The sequence below is a fragment of the Athalia rosae genome, chromosome 5 (genome assembly GCF_917208135.1).
Source record: "Athalia rosae chromosome 5, iyAthRosa1.1, whole genome shotgun sequence".
NCBI classification, from domain to species: domain Eukaryota; kingdom Metazoa; phylum Arthropoda; class Insecta; order Hymenoptera; family Athaliidae; genus Athalia; species Athalia rosae.
This window is the reverse complement of record NC_064030.1, coordinates 6,211,425-6,230,513: the sequence shown is the minus strand read 5'-3', so window position 1 is coordinate 6,230,513 and position 19,089 is coordinate 6,211,425. Positions and strand designations below refer to the sequence as shown.

Genomic DNA, 19,089 nt, shown 5'->3' with positions numbered 1-19,089 from the left:
TTCGGTGTACGGTCAATTAATCTCCTAATGTCTCTGGCCAACTTGCACACTACTCATCCACACGATGATAATACGATTATTGCACACGACCTAATTTAGAACTGGATGAGTATAACTTAAAACCTTAAAATAAACCAGAAGCCGATGTAATTACATAACTAACGGAAAACCAGTGAAAACCATGGCGAAAACGCATCGAAATGGTTGCATCAACACAGGTGCATCATGATTCATGAATGCGACAACTTCAAAAGTAGTCAGACAAGAGGCAGCACAGTCTAGAATAGAACGTTTTTTATAGTTGGCAATAGTGAGAAGCGGCTGCATTTTCGAGTGACATGCGTGTCGGCGTTTACTGCTACATATTCGGCTGTTGTTATTAACCTCAAAGAATGGTCGTGGGAGTAGCAATAAGTTCGATTCGGTATTTACATATTAGATTAATTTTTAAGGCAGTGTCAAGTTTCGCCGATCACAATGTCACTGCACTTAACTAAGCTATGCTCTGTGTTATTATTGGAGCACTTTGGCCCCATCGTACAGGTGGTGGGTGACGACTTGTTAAAATACGATCGGAGGACATTAGGATCAATTAGGTCGACGTCAAAGATGCCGTTGAATAAGGTACTATTCAATCTTACAAGATGAAGGATTTCCAGCCGCTCCGAGAAGAGCAGACCTCGCTAATCTTACCCCTATTGTAGATCAAGGAAGCGATGTGCGTTCTTATAAAATACGGATTTGTTGTACATCAGCAAAATGAAAAGTCAATAGAGTATGCGATTTACCCTGATAGAATTTTGATGATTTTACGTTATCCAAGGTAATTTAAACGTCTTGACGTTGTCAGGACCAGTGTATCGCTCAATCTATTTTTATCAAATTTTGTCATTACTCACATTATTTTAGGTACATGTTTCTGATGAAATCTCTATTGGGTGATGAGGCAGAAGCAATGCTCGAAGAATTACTGAGACAGGGTTCTGAAACTGCCTCCGAAGTAATAATCAAAACCTATCAAAAGTTACAGCAACTTCCAGGTGAGTCAATTCAGGCACAATCTGAATCCAAAAATTATCATTTGCTTACTTTTCAGCTGAACGCCACAAACCGGTAGAGGTTCTTAAGGAGAAATTTGAATCCCTGGTTAAGAATCAATTTTTCCAACGATGTCTGAGCTCAGAAAATGTTGGGGATATGATCAGTGAAAAGGCAGATTTTAATCTACCAGACCTTAATGTTCAGGCACTTTGTCGTTTAGTTAATGGTGGCAAGGCTGATCCTGGGGATAGTAAAATATATTGGAGAGTCAACTTCGACAGATTTACCCAAGATCTTAGGTAACTGGCAAATGTAAATAGTGACGAGTTAGCTTAAATTTATACGTTGGAATCTAAAAACTCACTGGTTATTTGTTATCATCTGGTGTCTTCAGGGATCAAATTATGTCATCTGCAATAACAAAGCGTCTCGATGACAACGCAGGAGAACTAATGAGGCAGATGTTGAACTTGATGTACTTGCGAACAGCTCCTTGGGAAGCTACGTCTAATCCGATACCTTATGTAGAAATTAAAGATGCTGTTCGCAAACTAAATTATCCATTGCTAATACAATACCTGGATCAGTATCTCTGTCTTATTGGTTAGTAAAATTACACGATTTAATTTTTCTGATAAATTAACCAGAAAATGTTTGCAAAAGATAAAAGAAACATGATTATAAAATGATAGCTTCAGGACCTTGAATATATCATTCCAGACCAATGAAAACAAACATACAAAAAAACATATAATTCCAGAGGAGGATACATGTCAGTTTTTGAGAAGAGTCGGGGATAGTGGAGGTGGACAGTTTAGCATAAATATGAAAGAAGCCTTCACACAACTGACATGGACAACGCTAGAAAATATAGTCATGGAACGGTTTGGATCAAAGGCTGCGAGAATATTCAGGTAATCGATTAATTGGGTAGCATATCATATTATACATACCTATGAACATTATACATACTCACTGCTTTGTAGATTGGTCCGCACCAAAAAATATGTAGAACAAGAACAGATCCAGCAACTCGCAATGATTCCTGCCAAAGAGGCAAAGCATCTGACGTATACACTGCTACAAGAAAATTATATCCATGTGCAGGAATTAAAGAAAAGTACAGTCTCGAATGCTCCAGCAAAAATATTTTTTCTATTCCATATCGATCTAAACCAAGTTGTGGGTATGGAAATAAATCATTGCTATCATGCGCTATACAACACGATACAGAGGCGAGATCATGAAAATACGGTTAACAAAAGGATGATAGAAAAACATTTGAGAGTACAAACACTTACCAGTAACTTAAAGGAGCACGGGGCAACCGAAGAGCAGTTGAACGACGTAAGTATTCTAGTCAACATCTTTGTTTTTATCATGGGTTGTTATTCAGAGAATAAAACGTAAAATTGATTGCAGATTGCTGAGATGATGACTCCTTCTGAAAAATTAGAGTTAAGTAAGGTACAAGATATCATAAAAAAACTCGGTGCTGCCGAACTGCAAATAGATGAAACATTATTTTTATTAACGATGTATTTACGGTACCATTAAATGATATTTATAATAACCGTCTGTCGCGTGCAGGTATATCGTCTTTATTTACCTCCCAAATATTCCCTACGAAATTAAAATCTCACCAATTGCCAATCGGGTTGCTTATCCTCTTCTTAGGATTGTACAGCACCGATAGCTGCTCCGATGATAGCGCGATCGCTGCTCGAACAATACTGACTCTCTGGCCCGTCCAAGCGTATCGCCCAAGCCTCGGCCCAAGCCTTTCCACGAATCGCCGTCAAAACAATGCGGGAATATCGCGTTGATGGTGATGTTGATTATTGTCAATAATACATGCGAGCGCTATAATATCGTTTATTTATTGGGTATTTATTTATATGTATGTAATAATGATTACGCATGTAAAATACAAACAACAAAGAGTACCTAACTTGAACTATTATAATAAATATAATGATATATCTGTGTTTATAATTATAGTACTGATCTCTATCGTGATACAGTGCAGCATTTTATTCATTTGATATTTTTTCTCTAATGTCACTATAACTGCTGGAAAGATCGCACATTGATTAAAAGTACTCGGGGTATACCCTAGACAGTTTTAGCATCCTGATAATTATAGTTGTGACCGATTGTTTTAAACAACACATTCATTTTCATTTTAGAGCTCGTGTAACGAAACAGACACCCTTAACTCTTATCAAAGAAGAACGTAAGAATCGCCAACTTTATTCTGCGGTACTGCAGGGTAAACTCACGCAACGTAAAATAATTATATTTTAACACATCTGTGTTACACTAATAAATAATAATATCACTTCATTGACCCACAGTAGATCGGTGCTCGTTTAAAAAAACACCGCAGTACGTACGAAATAGGCAAATCGATATCATAAACTAAATTAAACGCCTTAAATATTTTTCAGCTGTTGGATACCGAAAGGTTTCAATTGCGACCCCAACGAGAATATTCTTCAAGTTTCAAATTGCATATTGTACATCATAATAATACGATAAATATATACATAGTACATACTACATAAACACGATCCTCTACCCGGCTGCGAATAGCGATCTTTCCATCGTTCCGTTACATTATTTATCATATTATCGTCCACCTAAACACTTTCGTCAACGAATAGCTAATACTCCCCTAGGTAAAAATAAATTAAATACTTGTAATCGAAAATTTGAATGAGTATGTAATAAATATCAAAATTTAAGATTTAGCGCTGCATGAAATAATGTGATGATGATACTAATGTTAATGATAATATTGATAATAGTCACAATAATAATAATAACAATAACAATAATAATAATAATAACATTAATAATGATAATATAATTATTGAAAGCAATAATAATGGTAATATTCTTTTGATTTTATGCCTTTGATTCATCTCTTCAATTAGATTGATTTGTAGGGATTCTTTTTGCTTTGCGATTGATTCTAATATTTCATAGGGGCGCATAGTGTTTAGATGAACGTTCTGTAACGTTTGTATTTATTTACATAGGTCATCGTAGTTCCACAAATGCATCCGAGCTTATTCATATTATTATTATATTAAATGTTCAGTATCAATTTTCGTATTTCATTTACCATTTAACCAGTCAGACTGCGTCTCTATGTACACATACGCTACTCATCCACGCGCAAGAGCCTAATTTTCTTTCTTTTTCATACAGATATTACCGAGGATATTACCCTATAACTATTTCTCAATTTAGGTGAAGCATATTACTTTTTTTTTAATATATATTTTATTTTAATTTAATTTTAATTTTAACATATATATACATATATATTACGTATATGTATACATATTCAATATTTATATATATATATATAAGTATATATATATAATTTTTAATATCATTAACAACAACGTACATGTAAATGACGTGAATGCTTGGAATATTGAGATTGGGTGATAGTTTCATTTTACGTTAGGTATACGTATAATAACATTAGTAGTGTAATTGATTTACAATTTATTATTCTTACATTTTACAGTCGCAGTGTTCTTGCATATAAGTATGTAGGTATATCTATACGGAAGCTGCATGTGGAGTACGTGAAATGCTGTATAGATCGGAGTGGTTAAATAATAATTTAAAAAAAGCAAGGAACTAAAAGGAACAGAAAATTTCACAGAAAAATCAAACATAAAATCTGGAAAAAGGAGTTTGCCGAAGCATAAAAAAATTCTTTCCTTTTTCTGCGATGTCATACGAAATTATTTTATCGGTATAGCAAAAATTTAACGTTATACCTAATTTGAAATTCCAACCACACGGATAGTTTTACCGGTGATTAATTTTTTTCAAAATTAGATTTTAAACGCAGGTTCAATGAAACGCAGAGTTATATAAACTTATGAAACCAATGCAGTTGCTCTTGTTACTGATCACGAATGAGATTTGTTGAAGAAAAAAAAATTAATGACATTTGTACCAAAAAAGGCGAGAAAAAAGGAGTGAAGGAGCAGAGGATATTGTAGCTATCATCAATATAGAATCAATTCAGTCCCTGGACGATATTTAAAAATATGGCACATTAGGAAATAAAATGGCAAAGACGGTCAGAATTTTTCTGTTATATACCATGTATGTATTCATGTGTAGGATATAGTCTGTTCATTCGAAAAAAAATTTCTTATACATATAAACCATTAAAAATTGAGGAAATCACATGATCTTTTGTGCATAGTAAATTATCAAATCTACAATAACCGTGTGAAGTAGTTCTGAAGTATTAACATTGTTGTAATAAAATAATTCTGATTTGATTGCTGGGTAAATAAGATGATAATTTTACATATAAACTTTACAGAACGATTTGTAAAACAACGATCATCACGTCATCCGTTAATCGCGTCAACTCCCGATGCAGACAATACAGGGGATAATGCTTTTTTCGTCGCAGTGGAGAGTTTATTTAAAATTTTATTGAGTATTCGAGTATCGAGTCTGGCATCTGACCATCCAACTTTTGCGTTGTCGTCTAGACTGGCACATATACAACCTTTCTACCCCTAGATTTATTAAAAGACTAATTAATCGCTTATCAAAAACAATAATGACATCAAAAGTAATAAGAATAATATTAATAAAATAATTTTAATAATAATAATAATAATAATCGTAATAATAGCAATAATAATAATAAAAGTAATGATAATAGTAATAATAATGGGTGTTGCGATTTAATAAACGTTGACATGAACTAGGTATGTAAATTAATTACACGTATAGTTATAAGCTACATAGGTACATCACAATTAATATAGTTACACTGTACATTAATAATATTGACGTAAGCATCGGTCTTCGTCTGTTTGCGGCCGATGCAATTGTATTTTCGAATCCGTTATATACATAAAATAAATATTATCAACATTAAGCTATCCTATCTGTGACCGAATGCCGCTGCAGCAGCGAGCGCGTTTTCTTTAAATTTAATTTAATTATTTATTTAATTCTTTTAAATTCTGAACTGTTATTTAATTGTAATGTATAATATATATATGTATATACTGCCGAACCAGCAATAGGGGCACAGATATATCAAGGATACTGGCTCTTTTTATAAAATTATATTAGGTACCTTGTATATAATTGCACTGATTATATATATATATATATAATATATATGTATATATAAATAATAAGAAATGAAAAAAATATCTATATATATATTAATTAAAAGATGGATCAAAATAAAAATAAAACAAAATAAAGTAAAAAAAAAAAAGAAAAAGAAAAAACCGGAAAAATTACTAGAAATTTCATTTGAAAGTAATCAAATATTACATCAGTTTGATTCGCCAACGCGATCAAGCGCTGGTACAACACATTGTAAATCGCTGGGGCTTCACATACGGTAAAGATGTGTAAGTAAATTAGAGATATTTACCGAACTAAAGGCTGATTATGAGCGATTCCACCTGCCCTGCCTCATTCGTTCGTCGTTCCTAATTGAAACTGCTATTTGGCACATTAGTATTAGATATCACATCAAGTTTCCACCGTTATCGCGAATGGCTTGGCCCACCCCCACCCTATTCGCGAGTCCGGTAAAACGAACCCGAGAATCGCCTCCTTGTTCCAGTAACAGATTTACGATGTTTCCTTCCTCCCCCTAGCTTCCACGTTTTTCTCCATCTTTCGTTCATATTTCAACAACCGCGAAGGAAAAACTAACGAACAGCACGTATAGAGATGATATTAATTACATTATAATTACGATAGCTAATGGCAATTATGTGGAAGTTAGAAGTAAAAAGTCTATACTGTATAAAGCTAAACGATTCTCATCTCATGAATTTGAAAAAAAAATAAAAATCTTTCAAAAGTTTTCGTAAATATGTCTCTGGACCTGTTCAGGAACCACCAATACGGTTTTCGGTAGTTTGTTCACTACGATTCAATCGAACGATATTAGGAAGATAAGGCGTACGATAAAAAAAAAAATTATCGAGAAAAAATAAAGAAAAAAAATAGGAAACAAACGGTAAGGGGTCGCTCGCAGAGATAATTAATAAAACCATACAACATCGCAGTATGTATAAATGAATTTGATTTGTTGTTAGTCGCTATACCGAATAATAAATAACAGTAATTGTCAAAATGATGATGATAATAATAATAATAATGATGATAATCATAAAAATATCAGTAATAATAATTAAAATAACTGTAACAGTAATATATAATAATTTTACAATGACAATTTAGTGAAATTGACGTCGCTCTATATATCTTGCTACTGAACATCGCCTAAAAATATTAAGGTCAATAAATTAATGATGCAAATACTATAAGTACTAGGTGTTCTTTACAATGTAGTTATGTGTAAAATGTGTATCATGGATGTACGAACGTTTTTCAAATTTTTGTTTCTTCTCTGGAGGAGGCGTAAGGTGCTGCATTGTGCAATACACGTCGAATAAATCAGCGATAATTTTTCAATACGGATTAATATAAATTGATGTTCAAGGATGAGCTAATATCTCGTACCTCCGTTTGGTGAGCGAGACAATATTACTTATGCCCCATGTTTATACACACGCACATGCATACATACACATATACCTACTAGTATGTAGATAGATATATGTATTTATACATATATATCCAGATATTTTTTTGCGGGTCAATTACGTAAGTGTATCTGAGAGATTTAATAGTACGTATTTAATCGTGTAGTTTTTTTTTTTTTTTATGATATAATTACAATGGATGATGATTGTTTCTTTCATTTCTAATTTATTTTTACATAATAGTTATGAATTAGATAATCGTGCGCGTTGCTTATACCGACGATGAGTTATACGCGTGAAATACACCGAGGCGTAATCTGCACGGGATTGAAAGTGACGATCATTCACATAGCGGGGGATGAGACGGACCAGTTTTATTACAACCGACGATAGTTACAACAGATTCTTAGGGTGTGTTACGAAGGTGGTATCGACACTGGGGAGAATTAGGAACAAGACATTTCTGTGAGCGAAAAGAAAAAAAAAAAAATCCAACCGGCTGCGATACCTGTCCTCATATCGATGGGTGATGATGCGATTGAAACAAAGTCCGAAACGCCGATCTTGCGAGATTTGATCGCAAAAGATTTCTTCGTCCATCTCACTTTTGAATCAGCGAAACACAAACGACCCCGAAATCCTTTGTCGCAAAGAATAAACTGACAGCGATAATCGAACGAACTCTCTTTCAGAGTGTTTGGTGAATATTTCGACTGAATTGAAGATTGCCTCGTCAACGATGATAGAAAAATCTGCGGACTCGCCAGTCGACTGCTCGGTCGCCGTTATTCGTCATTCGGTTATCCCCGCGAGCAGGTACATGCGATGAACGATGGTGCATTAATTATTTATACATATACATATATATATTACGTGTATATATTCATTTGTATAGGTAGGTAGGCGCAGATCGAGATTAATTATCGTATTATATAAGGATGATGAGTGTTTTTACGTTATCTACGTCATTTGCGTCGCGATAATATAGTATAATGTAATATACATTAACGCACGAGGCGTACGTCGTCCTGCGGATAATCCCCCTATTCTTTCTTTTAATTGGTTGCATTTTGATTATTGGAATCTATGTTTACATATACTTATATAACCGAAGGTTTTTAATTCTTCGTTCTTTTTTTTTTTTATTATTATTAATTTTAAACTTTTTTTTTTTTCCTCTACTTTTTCTTCTTCATACGCATGATGACCATTGCATGCGCACGTTCAACGTCCGGTTCATCATACGCATATCCTATACGCCGTCGTGATCCTCGATCAATTAATTAATTTCACTTGGCTTTGCTTTTTAAGCGAAGTACTTCTTCTTCCGTTTTCTTTGTTTCGTATCATACATAACGACAATTCCCCTGGGAATCGTCGTAAGGAATCTCCTAACAATTCTCCGTCCGACAATATAAAGTAAAATTAAACTCCATCGATGGCCAGCCGAAGAGTTACAATCTATAATAATTGTCGTCGCGACGCGTTCTTAGTTACGGGTGTTTTATCGCATGCGATAGCGATCTGTGAAAAACCACCCTGAAAAACATTGGGTTGGTTTTGTACACCGATTGAGAAAAAAAATATTTAATCAACCCGGGCAATTCACCAGGTTACCAGAAAAGTTCGTGGGCGAGTCTCGCTGCAGGCGCTCCGGGCGGCCACAAAGGCTGACCCGGAGCTACGGCTCAATCTTCGTCGTGATGCCGTGGACTTACGTCGTAACCGCCAACCGATCCTGGATTCTCCGGTGAAAAGTTCATCATGTCGCTTGGCGACAGACTGTCTTGGGGATAGTAGAACGAGGCGTGATCCGAACTCGGACCAGCTGCCCCGTTCAACAGAGAGGCGGGCGGCGATACCGAAGGTCTTGCCGATGGACCGGGGTGCGACGACGTCATCTCCGAGCCGACCGGCGAGAGGAAACCCATGTCCGGTCCGCCGTCCCGACACCAGAGTTGCCTCATCTCTTGTCTGCGTTGGCGCATCAGGGATTTGTACTCGGAGATTCGCATCTTCTTACCGTCCACTATGCAGGTCCTTTTTGGACGGGGTCGATATCTGTAGTCCGGATGCTTTTCCATGTGGAGTTTCGATAGTCGCGATTGTTCCTCGTAGTAGGGCTGTTTCTCGGAATTCGACATCGCCTTCCATCTAGCGCCTGACGGAAAGAGGCAAACAAATCGTCGGGATTATCATGCGGATCTCGCTCCGATCTGTGGGGTGTGATTTACACCGCGACGATATTCGGTCGCGACGCACTTACCGAGTATTTTCGATATGTTCGAATTGTGCATATCCGGACACGCCTTCAGGATCTTCCTACGTTCGTCCTTGGCCCATACCATGAAGGCGTTCATAGGTCTTTTGATGTGCGGCTTGTTTTCACCGTCCCGTTTCTGCTGCCTCACCATTTTGGCTAAATATAAACGAGCGTGATTATTTTTAACTCGTCGATAATCGGAAGAATAGCTGTTTTCAAGAGCGCTTCGATCCGCATGAGACGAGAGAAGACCGCGGCGACATTTATTTTGCCTTTTTGCTTATCACTCGCCGCATGGGATGATTATTCACGCTAATTACCTTTCTCGGTGATATCTTCCGGAACTTTATAGCCTTGTTCTCGACCCCACACTAAAACACAATTAAACAATCCGTCAGAGTTTGAGGAATATATATTGGAGCGCGAAGAAACTAAATCGTGCGAATTCCGAGGGTGTACAATCAACATTTCAGGTGTCAAGCCGACGAGAGAAAAAGGGGAATATATGTATTCTTTTAGGGGAATTCATGCCCCGGAACTTTTACTCGTTATAATTTTTCTAAAAACCATAAGAACGTCTTCGCTGGTAGGGACAAGTTTCGTCGCTGCTCAGCTGTAAAGTGATTCATTCGAAACAGACGATCGCATAGCATCGCGCGGGGCCGTACACGACGGTGTTTCGGGCTTTTCCAACACACGTGTGGTCTTGATAAATTTTCATTTTTACCCTTGTTTTTTTGAAAACTGTACAGCGTACGTCGTTCGTTTTTTTTTTTTTTTTTTTTTGTCAATTCGCATAATGGATCGAACTATTATTGGCTACCGGAGTGCGGGTTACACGGTTACGGTTCGCTACGAAAATATGGTGTACACGTAGAAACGTTGTAGGAATAGATGTTTGATTAGATCCAGCAGCGGATCCTGACACCGCTGTGTCCTATGGTGTATTTCAAAAGGCCAAGAATGAAGAGAACGAATGGCTTATTTTTGGATCACCGCGACTGTATCAAGTGGTTAAAGGTCGTAGACCTTTATAACCGCCAAAGTTAAAATTTCTTAGCGAACTCAACCGCTAAATGACTGTCGACAACGAACCCACTTATAAAATGTACGATCAACCATTGTTCGCGAGAAGACTGACAAATTGACATAAGATTTGCATAATACTCGGTACCAGCTCATATAAACGCGAAGTCGCGCGATGACTTCGCATCGGCTAGGCAAAAAACATATAGAGGCGACCAAAGTCTTCTTAAAAAGCGAACAATGACGCACAAACCAACCGTTGCTAGTTCACGCCGCGTATACAAACGTTTGCTAAGTCGGTTTCGTGAGAAAAATCTAAAACAGTATTCAACGCCATCGTCGTACAGACATTTTTAAGCTTTTTCTAGTCTTTTTATTCTCATTCTTCTCTCTCTCTCTCTCTCTCTCTCTCTCTCTCTCTGGGCTCTACAAGATTTTTACAAAGACTAAACGAAGAAAAAGAAAAGAATAGAAAGAAAAATCATCATCAGCAAAGAGCAAAGAACTACATATATATATGTATATGACTAAAAAGTATATATTCTATAATAAATTAAAGTACAACGAAGAGTAGGAGAACTCACTTTGCGGCGAAGACAGGTAATCCTGTTCCTCTTGAGACGGATCCTGATCCCGACTTCCCGAATGTTTGGTACCCCTCTGGGATTGAGGTGAAGGAGGCATGCCTCCCGTACTCGATGGCATTCCGTATAGACTGTGCATGGCAAAGTGTTTTTCTGCCGCCGCTGCCGCAGCTGCAGCCGCTGCGGCGGCCGATCCTCCTCCGGATTCTTCTTTGTTCATCACCTTGCCCACTGAAACGTCAACGTGACAATCGCACCGTTGTATAGAAATTCTTTTTCAATAGAACCGAGCAGGTTGTTCTTTGCGGTAGCATACGCATAATACCGCAGAGATATAACAGCGCTCCTTTGCGGAGTTATTGTAGTGGGTACACCAGTATGTGAATTCCGTTTAAGAAAACGGGCAGAGAGAATCATATATTATTATATTGTTTTATATAAAGAATCCGCGATGTGACTATTTTTGACAGTTCAATTTCACAACGAAACATCTGGACTTTGGCTGCCGTAACGCGAAAGCCTAGACTACTCTTGTTTTTGCGAAGAATTTTTTTTACCCCTTTACTTTTAAAATTTATTATATTCGATTCTTTTTTCTTCTTTCCATTCTCTCGCTCTCTCAGACGTGATTCGAAGTGGTAAGTAACCACCTCTTTGATCTTGAGACCGTACGTCAAAATTGTATATATATAAAACACGCCGTGGGCATGCGATAACTATACCGTACGATATGATTGATCAAAGCTCTGTGCGGCAGAACAACAATTCGCGTGGTGTACGAAATGAAATTCCTGTTCCGAAAAGTTGACGACCGATCGAAACTCGGAATACGCGCGAGATGAGCGTCGTGTTTCTAAATTCGTGCAGCTAAATGAGCGTGTAACGATTAGTGCCCGTTGCATTTTGCTTGTGGGTCGATCGGACTTTCTGAAACTAGTGAATTCTACCGCGCTGAACCGCGATGACATTTTATTCGTTCGCTGATTGTCCGAGGGGTCAATATTCAATTTTTCAAATATTTAAGCACTCATTTTGGATGACAGATTGTAACAAGATCGGAAATATTACTATCAAAGAGAAATTCGAGAGGATAAGGTTGATGTCTGGATTGAATAGGAATTATCATTCGGGAGTCGGATAAAAAATTCTGAACTTGGGAGTTAGAAAATTTGAAAAGTAAAGCAAACTTGAAGGTGAGTCTGATGCAGTAGGTTATTGAACCAATGTAAATTTGAATACTGAAAAGTGGTAATCAAACGAAGATTTTGAATCAAATTTTCAGCTTTGGGCGACGTAAAAATTCCGTCACCCCTTGGAAAATTTTCGATTTTGGGGTCAAAAATTACAAATTTATTTTTTGATGTTTTCTTACGTATTTTGGGCCCAGAAATCGGAATCTACAAGTTGAATTGATCTATCTCCAAAATTGATCGAGTTATCGCCAATTTTACGCATTTTGGAGCATAAAAATTGTGATATCTCGAAAGGAAAAATTCGTAGCTGAATTTGGCTAACGGATTCGTGTTTCTGAGGTCAAAATACATAAGAAAAGTGTCATACGATCAATTTTAAAAAATAAAAATTTTTAGCCAAAAATTGAAAATTTTCCAAGGGGTACCCCTTACGATTTTTTCAAATTTTGGCCAAAATTTTTTATTTTTTAAAATTGATCGTATGACACTTTTCTTAAGGGATTTGACCCCAGGAACACGAATCTGAAAGCTAAATTGAGCTACGAATTTTTCCCATCGAGATATCTTCATTTTTCTGCTCTAAAAAGTGAAAAATTCCTTGGATTTTTGTCGATTTTGGGCCAAAAAAAAATATTCTATTGTATATGCTATTCTTATGTATTTTGATCTCAGCAATCCGAATTCACAAGTTAAATTAGTCTATCTGTGAAATTGATCGAGTTATCGCCAATTCATCGCTCTGAAATGTGAAATTTTTTCACTTTTGGCGTCAACTTAAATGCTCTCAGCATATCAAGTTCAATGAATATTTTGAAAAAAATGGCCCGTCCGACGTGGAATGCCCCATGTATGTAATATTGACCGGACGAAGAATGCAATAGCGAAGAGTGACATCAAAACTCTGACCATGTGTGTGAAATGTAATGACACGAGATTGAAAAACAATTACGGGACAAAAATTTAAACGACGATACATACGTATTATACGTATGAAAAACAGATCGTCAAACTCACTTGGCGCCGATAACGTGCTGAGGTGAGGCGGGAGTCCGGCGTAATGTAAACTGGGTAGGAAACCGCGCGTCATCTGGAGACCGGGGTGAAACAATTTCGGGGCGGTTGCGGCCAGGGGTTGTTCCTGGTGACCGCTGCTCCCGGCACCCGTGGAGTGGGAATCGCTACCCGGCGACGAGGAAGCCGTTTGTCCCGACGAAGATTTCGGCTTGGTCAGATTCAAGGGGGTGTCGGGGTCCTGGTGAGGTGCCGGTGTCGGTTGCGGGGGTGGAGCTGGCGTAGGCGTCGGCGACGACTCCTTTTCCATCTGCGTTGTCATCTGCGCCAGATGCGCCGTCGCCCAACTAGGACCGTCCCGGTGTCCGCTGATCATCTGCGGATGTTATAGAGAATTCGCCTCGTCAGTACGGTAATTAAAATCAATTCGATAACGATTCGCATTTCAAATCGTACGGAATATCGGTCTACGGGTACGATACGCGCCGCGTCTCATGTATCGTGGATATTGCAATGGACCAATGCGTGACATCTGGAGTTTCATTGGTACAAAAATACCGTGGCGAGCAACTTCTGCCGTTGGGCAGCTGACCTCGTTGGAGAGGGAGAGCCTTCCTGTTTCAATATTATCTCGCGGGTGTGTCGCCCGATGTTTCTACTTCTGCACGAGCATTATACCTACGTATACCGCCGCCGATACTACACCGTCGCACATCGCACGTACGTACGACGTGCGACTCCCGAAAGCGCGAGGCTTTGCTCGAAATCGGGCGGCAGCTATATGATTCGCTGTACAAGAGTATACCGTATCGTTGCTCTTAGACCTACATTGGCGATGGAGTTGATATGCTTGTTGCCCGTGGTGGCCGTCGACGTCGGCGGAGGCATCGAGGGAACGGGGAGTCCCCGCAGTTGTTCGAGGAACGGTAGGAACATCAGTGATTGGGGTCCCTGCATCGTCACCTGGCCCTTGCTCATCTGGGCCTGTAATTCCTGGATGTTGTGCTGCATTATGTGTTCCTGTTGACGTTTCAGATGCTCCGTTTGTAACCGCTGCATCTCAATTTGCTGCTGAGTCTCGGCACTGATGTGCGTAGGAAAAGACTGAAACGAGAAAAATGACGGAGATAAATTAGACGAGGGCGGAGGGCGCGACGGAGGTTCGCGGTTCGAGCCGGATAGTGAGCCCTGATCGGCGCAACGTCGAGATGTGCCAGAGGTTCCGGTAGTCGGAACGTGCGATCGGTATTATAGGTGAAACTGCAGTCGCACCGCTATCGCATACAGGGCATACTTCATTATTCATTTGCGAGGGGCTTCTGCAGTTATGCCGATGATACGTATCCATGACAGCTATACCGCCCACAGTGGCTAAATTTAAATAGGCTCACTGCCAGAGGGTTTCATTCACATTCACGTTCACGCACACCGTCGGAACCCAGTGCAGTTTGGTAAGTGAGCGTTATACGTATAGCGATATGAGATTGCAACGAATATGCGTCCGCGCATTGACGCCAACTGCGACGTCTAAATTTAGCCAAGCAATTACCGAACCATAGGTATGCCCTCCCCATAATCGTTGCCCGATGCTACAAAATGTATCATTCTTACGTTTCGCCCAGAACTTTACGCTACATAAATTACAACGCCTCGACAACTTCCAAATATTATACACGTTTCACGCGTCCTTTTGCCCGGCGGAAAGTTTTCATTACGATCTGATATAATGCGCACGTATACACGGTCGGATTGTAATGTAATCGGAATCGCGGAGGGATGCGCGCGTTACACCGTGATCTTCGATAAAATAAACGAGATCTGAAGAACAGAAATTACCGCGTGTGAATCCGACGGATCGGCGGTGACGTGAAGAATTAGGACTGTGTAATGGTCAAAGTACCCGGAAGAAGAAGGAAACGTGACGTGACTTTACCGCGCGTATAAGCGTACATATATAAGCGTATATACATATAATATCTGCAGCACGGACTTTCGGTATACATTATAAGATAGAAATGCGTTATATTTTTGGATATATCTTTATGAGATGTTTATTATCTGCTTATCGTCCGTCAGTCGTTTATATCTAGTTCTTTTGATATGAGGGGGTAGCGGAGGGAAAAGGTTCGCTTTCGCTCTCATAGATAAACAAATTGCATTAACGGGTTTCCGCAAAGCAGTAATATTAATAAATATGGTATAATTTTGCTCTGCCACCGGATATTGTATGTATATAACGAGCTTTGCGTTTTCTTATTTTTCTCATTTCTCTGCTTTTCTTTCTCTCCTTTTTTCTTTTTTTTTCTTTTTTTTTCTTCATTCTCAGAGGCATTAAGGAACGCTGCCACGTCCGTCCGTCCGATGGGTCTGTCTATCTGTCCGTTCGTCAGGGTTTCTCGAGCCAAGCCCGATCTCCACAAAGAAGACTTTGTCTCGGTAAACGAGTCTCCGTCTTAGGTGCTTTTCCGACGCGGCGACTGCAGCAGCACGCTGCAATTGTCATCTGTTCGCGGCGAGTTTTTATCATTGTTATTGTTATTATTATTATTATTACAGTAACGATTATCATCGTCGTTATCGTTATTATCGGCATCGATTCTTTTCTCGGGAGGAGATACGCGTAATTGACGTCGTTGTTATCGCGAGGTTGAAGATATCCCAGAGCGGCGCGTCTTGTCAGTTCGATACTCGGAAACGGAGACTCGAGCGAGGATAAGGCCGCGCGGTCTTCGAAACGTTGCGAAGATTCGAAAGATCTACCGAGCGGAGTTAATCGAATTTCGATCGATCTGACGGAATCTAAAAGTCGAAATGTTCGTCGCGTGTAGAAAATAAATTGTAAGAGCGGCGCGGATATTCGGGATAAATTTTGTAACTATTATATTCTAATTTTGGCACGAAGGAAAAGCTTTGCCGAGTTTGCCAACAAGTTGAATTTCGTTGCATCCGTATCTGTTGGGTACTACAGTGCGCGCTCCTCTTACGTATTTTGGTAATTCACGTGCAGCAGGTCGCCGAGTTAAATATATATATGTACGTACGTAGCCTGCGGCGGTTGTGCAAGTTGTATATTCATCGATTTCGAAATTGACTGAAAAGTTTTGCTGTGTAAAAATTTCTCCCTTGACTTTTGTTCGTTCGTGAGCGGTCGATGTCGTCGTCGTCAACGCGAACTGCAGTTTTAATCGAAGGAAATCAACGTATACGTGAGGAAGGACCGTCGTGATAAGACGCGTCGTCGCGAATATCGCCCACCGCAGAGCGATCCTTGTTCCTCGTGGAATCGAACGTCAGTATTACTTCCGTCTGAAAGCAATTGAACACATCAGGGGCTATCCCGTTCCCATTCGGCGTTCGAATTTCTGGTAGAAGAAAGTTTGATAAAATTGGGACTTTGATCGACTCCCCGAACATTCCTCGCCCCGTATCATATCCTTCCCCAGCTTCTTCGGCCCCATCCTCCCGATTTCTCTCCGGTTCGCGGCACTTTTTTTTTCCTTTCTTTCCCTCCTTTCTCTTTCACGTTATTCGGTGGCTTCGTCGCGCATCGATGCAAAAGGGTGAGGCGAATCTCCGGCGAATTTTCCTTCCTTCGTTGTTTTTTTCACCCGCGACTATACTTCGTTATCTAGGTGTACGGTGTAGGTGGTGTACCTTACGACGTACGGTTGTTTTCTCGAAATTTTCGTTCAACGAGCCTCCTCCCATGTTCCTCGACAGGATAAACTTCGGACGTGGTATTTCTCTTATCCCACCGCTATACGTAGAGCGCGTGTCAAGGGCTACGCGAGTTTCTTCTCCCGGTGCATTTACAAAGCGTTCGCCTCAGCTATACTATTCTCGTGACGCGTTCCGTATACTAGATCATTATAACGCAGCGGCGTGCGGACTCATAGTACACGTCGACGACATCCCCATAAAAATGTTTACGCGTCATTCTATTCGTGACAAAACAAAGTGAGGCACTACATTTAAAATTCTCGAAAAAAACGAATCCCCCCATCGCCACACGAGACACCGTACGAGCGTGACCCTCGCGACCCGTTCAGCTCGTTTGGCTCCTCTAAAATAAAACAATACCAATGATTTTTAGTGGTACGCGTACAGCTCGAAAGCTGTATATCTATACACGAGTAGGTGATACAACGTCGAAGCTCCTCGCTCAGCGATATTCCGAGATATTAATAGCGCGAAAGTGATGCGGTGCGGCGCGAGAGAGAGTTCGCTACGATACGGCAGGACACCGTGGACGAAGACGTCGCGTCGTCGCGACGTTGCACCCTCTTCTCAAGGGCTCAGTCCGGGCTAACGTTGTGCGCCGCGGTCGTCCGGATACCGCGCCGCGTACGTCGGCTTCTGCTTAGCCCCGGAGCTTGCGGATCGGAAAAAAAATAAGCTACGACCGCGGAGACCGACTGTCAAGGGGATTATTGTCCCCGGCTTCTTATCTCCGGCGAAGAGAGTCTCGCTCCGCGGGTGTCCCGCGGGACGTCAAGAGACGTCGAGACGTCAGGACTAGTCCGCGCCCGCGGCATCACCTCTATTTCCTTCCCTTTGTCCGCGCCACCTCGCCCTCCGGGGGGACCGGGGAGGTTCGCGCGACGGCGGACGAGGAGGAGGAGGGGGAGGAGGAGGAGGAGGAGGAAAAATAAAGTAAAAAATGAAGGAGAGGAGATAAGAAGAAGGTGGGGGATCGGCATCCCTCGTCGCGACGCCGTCGACGGTACTTCGACGCCTCAATCGTTGCTTCGAAAACAGAAACTCGTCCCTCCGCGATTCCCTCTCGCTCTTTCCCTGCCCTCCGTCCTCCGTCCTCTTCTTCTCGGCGGTATCGTCGACGTGCCGGCACTCGACAACCGAGCGACGAATACCCGGGACGACTAGGTGGCGAGAAACGAGGCCTGTTGTCACTTTTGGCATCCGAAGGGAGGGGGGGGGGAAACCCCGCACGTTCGCTCTTCGGGTCGAACAGATATTTTTACCGGGTTTTCACCGCGTGGGTGTTTACGGAAAAATTAAAACAAATATCACCTCATCCTCTCGCGTCTTCTCGGGACTTTATTTGAGCGGAGCCGAGTCGTTTTTCTAACCCGGTACGAGTGGAGAACATCCGATTCCCTATTTGGTGATGCACATTTCGTTAGCGATCCGCATCCCCCGAATCCACGCAGCCTCGTCCGCAGTAAGACGATCAAAGTATTGAAAAGCAGCCACTTTCAGAATTCGGTCGCACGCACAGGACGATATCCTGTGGGGGGGGGGGGGTTGCCTCCCTCCGTTTCCCTCCATTCTTCGGGACCTTCTGTTCTCCGCCCTCTTCTGGTCGTCGAGCGGTATCCCTCCCTCCAGACACCACTCGGCTCCTTAATAATTCGCTGACAATTAAAATAACCCCGTAC

General features: G+C 40.5%; 3 protein-coding genes across 7 annotated transcripts in view; 1 reads left to right on the top strand and 2 right to left on the bottom strand.

The window, feature by feature from the left end:
• The window catches only part of LOC105685883 (N-alpha-acetyltransferase 15, NatA auxiliary subunit), a 36,495-nt gene extending 34,939 nt beyond the window's left edge, over positions 1 to 1,556 (bottom strand). For both annotated transcript variants that reach the window (XM_012400334.3, XM_020852313.2), the window contains exons 1-3: positions 1,406 to 1,556; positions 1,090 to 1,282; positions 900 to 1,014 (exon numbers count right to left, since the gene is read on the bottom strand). The gene's annotated coding sequence lies outside the window, so the exon portion shown is untranslated. The remainder of the gene's footprint in view (positions 1 to 899; positions 1,015 to 1,089; positions 1,283 to 1,405) is intronic.
• LOC105685884 (DNA-directed RNA polymerase III subunit RPC3) lies at positions 169 to 2,619 on the top strand. The gene is made up of 8 exons (XM_012400338.3): positions 169 to 624; positions 705 to 823; positions 910 to 1,040; positions 1,097 to 1,340; positions 1,436 to 1,644; positions 1,802 to 1,955; positions 2,028 to 2,388; positions 2,464 to 2,619. Exons 1-8 carry the CDS (start codon positions 478 to 480, stop codon positions 2,596 to 2,598), a joined length of 1,500 nt encoding a protein of 499 aa, XP_012255761.2. The 5' UTR covers positions 169 to 477; the 3' UTR covers positions 2,599 to 2,619.
• The window catches only part of LOC105685920 (transcription factor SOX-5), a 123,540-nt gene continuing 106,864 nt past the window's right edge, over positions 2,414 to 19,089 (bottom strand). For all 4 annotated transcript variants that reach the window (XM_048655108.1, XM_048655109.1, XM_012400403.3 and 1 more), the window contains 7 exons: positions 14,519 to 14,794; positions 13,694 to 14,066; positions 11,487 to 11,717; positions 10,197 to 10,247; positions 9,880 to 10,032; positions 2,685 to 9,774; positions 2,414 to 2,485 (listed from right to left, as the gene is read on the bottom strand). In XM_048655108.1, coding sequence (XP_048511065.1) covers positions 9,302 to 9,774; positions 9,880 to 10,032; positions 10,197 to 10,247; positions 11,487 to 11,717; positions 13,694 to 14,066; positions 14,519 to 14,794 — 1,557 coding nt within the window. In that variant the 3' untranslated portion in view covers positions 2,414 to 2,485; positions 2,685 to 9,301. The remainder of the gene's footprint in view (positions 2,486 to 2,684; positions 9,775 to 9,879; positions 10,033 to 10,196; positions 10,248 to 11,486; positions 11,718 to 13,693; positions 14,067 to 14,518; positions 14,795 to 19,089) is intronic.